Source organism: Carassius carassius, chromosome 8 (assembly GCF_963082965.1).
Source record: "Carassius carassius chromosome 8, fCarCar2.1, whole genome shotgun sequence".
Classification (NCBI taxonomy): Eukaryota; Metazoa; Chordata; class Actinopteri; order Cypriniformes; family Cyprinidae; genus Carassius; species Carassius carassius.
In genome coordinates this window covers 5,144,796-5,150,473 of record NC_081762.1, presented here as the reverse complement: position 1 = coordinate 5,150,473, position 5,678 = coordinate 5,144,796, and the positions used below count along the sequence as shown (strand labels likewise).

Here is a 5,678-nt window from a genome sequence, read left to right as displayed (position 1 = left end):
TTAGGGCAGTATGTCATGTCATATACCATGAAATGGGTTGATGGCACAATAGTTGGGTCAGTGTGCACTGTCCTATATGCTAAGTGTAATGGTTTCTTGTGCACACAAAGTCTGTATTTTTTATTTTTTTTTGGAAAGGTCTTTGAGGCTATGTAATATGGTGTTAAGTATATCATGATAGGAAACCCAAAATGCAAAATGAAAAAAAGTACACCTTGCACCGAGTGCACCACTCCTGTTTGACAATCACTAAAGAATCACTAAACAGCTGCTACTTCTTGTATAATAAACTTATTTTCATAAAATTCTTACATATCTATTAAAGAGAAAAAAAAACACATGGGGGCAAAAGTCTGGAAGCGCAAATATTTTCCTATACGCTTTCTATTACTTTTCCATACTTTTACAGACCTGAAAATTACTTAAATCAAATTTCATACTTTTCCAAACTCTGTAGGAACCCTGTTCCACTAAAGCTGTTCTAATCTCATTAGCTAAGAAATGGATGGGTCAGAAAAACACTAGTCCAAAAAAGGAACTGTTTATGGAACAAAGTGGGGAAATGCTGTGTGCTACAGTCAGCATTCTCTTGTGTTAATGTGAGCACAACTTCCGGTGCCCCTTTCAGTTTTTTTTTTTTTTTTGTTTCTGCTGTTGCAAACTAATGTTTGAAAACGTTTAAATTTATTACAGTTTTACCGTTTACTTTACGATTCTGCCAATATTTGGCATTAATCTTATTATCTCCATCTAATAGGCTACTAGAATTCTTAGTGTGAAGAGTTATAGCCCTGCTTGTTCTGGTGCAATGAGCATAATTAATCTTATAGCAGAATTTAAAAGCCATGGCTATCATAGTTGATAATGGTGTTTTGCCGTAACAGGTCTTATTGAGCTCAGAACACGATGCAGCCTACGTGCTGTTTTCCTTCAGTACATGACCTGTTTATGGACTGTGATTAAGATTAAGCTGATGTACGTAAAATATAGTACTTTGATTAAGCAGCTGGCCTCACTATGTGTAACTGTGGCAATCAGTCATGGCACTGTCATAAAAAACACTCCGCTGGGACGTGAAAGGACATGATCCAAAATGCATCCATGCGTGCACCTTATGCAAACGCTTAAATCGAGCAGCATACAGATCTTGACAGGGCAAGGGCCTGTTTTGTATGCCAAAACAGATAGATAAAGAAGATAAAAAGATTGTCTTTGTATTGCATTCCAAAAACGTTCACTGTAGAGTTTGGCAGGTCACATTTCTGAACTAGTGTGGTTTAAATGGTCTAAATTAATTAATCTTGTTTGGATATGCTCTTAAAGGGATAGTTCACCCAAAAATGAAATTTGATGTTTATCTGCTTACATCATTTTAACCTTAGCTAAAGTGATGCACATTGCCTAGAAAAACAACAACAAAGGCACGGCTTTTAGGGATTATTGTGATTATTTTTAACATTCATAACATGATAGAGATACGTTTGCCGATATTAATGCAGGAAAACTTGCCAATTAAATTTAATGAGAGAAAGAAAATACTGGGTAAATGGACAGATCCATTCGTAACGCATCATGTGATTCCGGTCAAAACCTTGACTGAATGCTGCGCCCTACTGAGTGCAAGTAGAACTGCCAACCAAAGTTTTAAGAAAACAGGGCATTTTATAAAATGACTGTTATATTTTTATTGTTATGGAATATGACCGCCCCCCCCCCCCCCAAAAAAAGCAAACACAACATATTATAAAATTGCCTAGTTAATGAATTCACTAAATCATCCAGTGTTAAAAAGCACAGCTAAATGTAGATTAATGCACATATGTTATCAGAATACACAGTTAAAATGAACAGTTAATTGCTTTTTTTGACCCATGACTAAAACACTGACTGAAAATCCCAAGACATTCTAAATGCAATGGAAATTGCATTATAGCTTGCATTACTAACAATCAGTGAATGTCTGTTGATGTTGGTGGTGGGAGAGAAGATCACGAGGACACCTGTTTCTCACAGATCCAGGGCAAAGACATGTGGCAGGGCGCGTCATACCAGCTCTTGGTAGCCACACGGCTTAACACATCTGTTTTTATCATGTAGCCACAGTCTTCATTAATATGGTTGTTTGGCTCGCCATCTTCCCAGAAACTATGGAGGAAAAAGAAGGTTTTTTTTGGAGGTCAGGGTTTTAACCAGTGGAAGTAGCAACATTTTTAAAATAACAGTGGCAAAATAAAATGAAACTAAAATATGTTTAATATACTAAGGTTAATGACATGCGTCTTATTTTATGATATTGTTTTTCTTAAGTTTTTAAAAGGGACATTGCATTTGGGATGTTTTTTATTCACTGTATAAGTCCACTTAATGGTTCTTGCACTCAAAACAGTTGTTGTTTTATTTTCATATAACCATTTTCTACCCTGATTGATTGTATAATACATTAATCAGGCTGTAAACCACATGTCTGCTTTGCATAAAATAAGCACAAAATAAGAGAAAAATAAATGTTTTATGTAATATTTTCCCTATAATATGTATATATGTAAAGGGTAAAATATCAATTTCTGATTCCCAAGTAATCACTAACATATGAATTTCAAATGAGCATTAAACACTGAGAATATATAAATGATTTTTGAGGATGTATTGATGATTAGAAAATTATTTTACGCAAAATATTACTTTATTGCTTTTCTTTATTATAATTTTTTAACAAAGAGGAAGAAGAAAAAGGAAGGATGAGATGATTCAGTATATCACCACAAGACAAAATGAAAAAATATAACTCAGCAGTTTTAACTCCATGTGAGATGCGTCAGAACACTGAAGTGTTTACAATACTCCATATGGATCTGACTTCCAGCACAAGAGTTTAATCTTACAAAGATTTACATTTGATGTTCTTACCCTCCAACTAGTTTAGTTCCGTCCACCCAGTACCAGTCATCTTCTACTTTTGCATCACTTATGCCAAACCAGAAAGCGTTCCAGTATCCACGGGGCAGCAGGTTCCATATGAACGTCTTCAGGTCAAAAGGTCAATCAATTAAAAAAGAATTAGGATCCTTTGTAATGGCTCACATTTCATCTAAGATCCCTTCCTCTTTTCTATATTGTTGGCCATTAGATGCTGTTCTTTTTACACCAATATAGATGTCTAATAAGGTCAGTGTTACTTGAGGTCATTAGATGTACAGCATATATATCTGCACACACACACACACACATTCTATAACATAAATGCAAATGAAAGAGCAGTCTATACCTGTTCCTCAGCTGTGAGGAGGATGGCCAGATGTCCTCCTTGCCGCTTGCAGTTCATCTGACTGTCCGACCAGCTCCTTCTGTATTCTGAGACGTAGTAACAGCTGCCATTAAAGTGCTTCCAGTCTTCAGGACAGGGACTTTTCGTTGGCAATGGAGTGGTTTGTGGTGCAGGGGTTGCCTCTAAAAAGACCCAACATTTTAAAGTTATGAAATGCAACAGATTTTGTTTGTTAAATGCATTGATGCATGCACTTGCACCTCACTAACCAAGCTCAGTGATTCTGTTTTTCAACTGCGTCCGTTCTTTCTCCAGTTCACTCTTTTCTTTCTTCACGGCCTGCAGCTCTTCAGTCAGAGCCGATACGTTAGCGCAGCCCTTCTGCATGTGCAATTCAGCAGTGCTGGACGGAGAATCCTGATCAGATCGTGCCTTGCCTAAACCGCAAGAACAGAAATGAAAGCAGAAGTGTTTTAATGATAGGAGGTTTCAAGAGATAAAAATAGTAAGATTGTCATTATAATTTAAGTTTAAATGGATATTAAAATTCACTTTCTAAGAATTTTACATATTCACTAAAAAGAAAATTAGTGTATAAATAATTTGCACTCAGAAAATGCTGGTAAACTTCACAATTAATTAGAAATAAACTGCAAATTAAACTTTAAATTTAAAGTAAAGACTAAATAGTATGTTATAGTAAAAGTTTCTCTATTTTTACTGTAATAATTACTGTAATACTGTAAAGTTTTTTAATTTTAAAATGAACATTTCCATAATGCATCGAGCTATTTCCTTGCATAATATATATATATATATATATATATATATATATATATATATGACAAATGGGCATCGTGATTGACTGCAAATTGGAATTATTGTGAATCAGAATTGATTCATATCTAATTGAATCTGGAAATGTGTTTTAATGGCCAGACCTGTTAATAAACACACTCACACTAAAGTCATGTAAGTGAGAAAAGAGAAGTACCGCTGTGAACACTTGTGACCACCAGGATCATGAGTAAGATGAGGCAGAAAGCAGTCAGACATGCGGTTGCCACCTTGAAGGGATCTTGGCAAAATTGCTTTCTACTTTTATCTGGGTTCTGAAATACTAGAAAGAAGTGAAACAACTGGATTTACAATATAACAACTGTATAAAAACTTGCACTTCTAAATGCACAATTTTACAGTACAAAAAAATGAATTTTACAATTTTACAGTACAAAATAAATGAATGAGGGATGTTGACATAACATTTTTTGATAAGAAATATACAAGAAATGTAAACTTTTGAATTCTTTCTGGAATACATGTGGTACATTTCAGTGAATCATTTACAGATTTGTTATTTATTTATTTTTTTGCAAGGTTATCTCAAACCCTGATCATTATTGATCAGTATGCTTTCCAATAATGGTGGATGGTGGTCAAACTGGAGTTTCTGCAGTCGGGTTTTTAAGGATTAAGTAAAAACAAAAATGAACAAATACAGCTAACTAACACAGTAAAAACATGATAACCTAATAAAAAAACAGATTTTTGAAAAATAAACAAAATTTTGTTTTTGCTTAATGTATAACTTAATGTATATATATATATAGCTAAAATAAAATATATGTAGCTAAAATAAATTAATTGCAACCACTTAAAATTGTTTTGTAAATACAATGAATAATTTTTTTTCAGTGTACATTGGTCTCATTACACATGATGTACCTGTAAACATTAAGACAGCAAATGCTATGATTGTCATACCTGAATATCGCACCTCTGGACTGCTGCAGTCATCGTCAGGCCCGTCGATGAGATTGAAGTGCATCCCCTCTTTGTTTGCAGACATTGCTCACGTTTGCTCACTTTCATAAAAATATGAAACGCACTGAAGTCTGTCTGTCCGCTGCAGTGCTTGGTCAGCAGCAGGGGGGTTTAAAGCTCCTGTGCTGAATGATGTTGATTGGTTAACATGAACTGGTTTGCACAGTCAGCGAACGTCACTAGTAATTCCTCAAAAGTGTTTTTAATATTTTTCTGCAAGTTAAACCTGCTGTTTATGACTCACACTGACAGAGCTCATTGCACAATTTCCTTTGTTTTAAATAACTGATTAGCCAATTGTTGCTTCATATTTGTTCAGTGTTTTTTTTTAAGATTCTGAAAGTTCTGTAAATATGTGGGGAAAGATGAGGGACGATGCCCCCTTAAAAGGATAGCTCACCCAAAAATGTCTTACTTTTATGTTGTTCCTCGTGTCATATTTGCATTTCTCTCTTCTGTGTAACACATGTTGGTAACCAAATGGTTACCATTCGGGGCCCATTAACTTCAGTACGGACAATAGTAAGTATTCTTCCAAATATCTTCTTCTGTGTTTCACAAAAGAAAATCAAACAGGTTTGGAATGGCA

The 5,678-nt window shown here is 34.8% G+C and overlaps 1 protein-coding gene across 1 annotated transcript; it reads right to left on the bottom strand.

Annotated features, from left to right (window-relative positions):
* Positions 1–1,761: 1,761 nt before the first annotated feature.
* On the bottom strand, positions 1,762–5,260 carry zgc:174904 (uncharacterized protein LOC564690 homolog). The gene is made up of 6 exons (XM_059555186.1): positions 5,030–5,260; positions 4,260–4,385; positions 3,535–3,702; positions 3,266–3,447; positions 2,908–3,023; positions 1,762–2,145 (listed from the first exon to the last, which is right to left on the bottom strand). Exons 1-6 carry the CDS (start codon positions 5,112–5,114, stop codon positions 1,989–1,991), a joined length of 834 nt encoding a protein of 277 aa, XP_059411169.1. The 5' UTR covers positions 5,115–5,260; the 3' UTR covers positions 1,762–1,988.
* Between the last annotated feature and the right edge of the window lie 418 nt (positions 5,261–5,678).

Bases quoted from the DNA above. Each gene is read 5' to 3' on its own strand.
- zgc:174904 (XM_059555186.1), bottom strand. From the start codon at position 5,114: ATGTCTGCAAACAAAGAGGGGATGCACTTCAATCTCATCGACGGGCCT. The intron at 4,386-5,029 runs GTATGACAATCA...ACTTCTTTCTAG, and splicing joins TCCAGAGGTGCGATATTCAG to TATTTCAGAACCCAGATAAA. The intron at 3,024-3,265 runs GTATAGACTGCT...TTTGACCTGAAG, and splicing joins TCCTCACAGCTGAGGAACAG to ACGTTCATATGGAACCTGCT.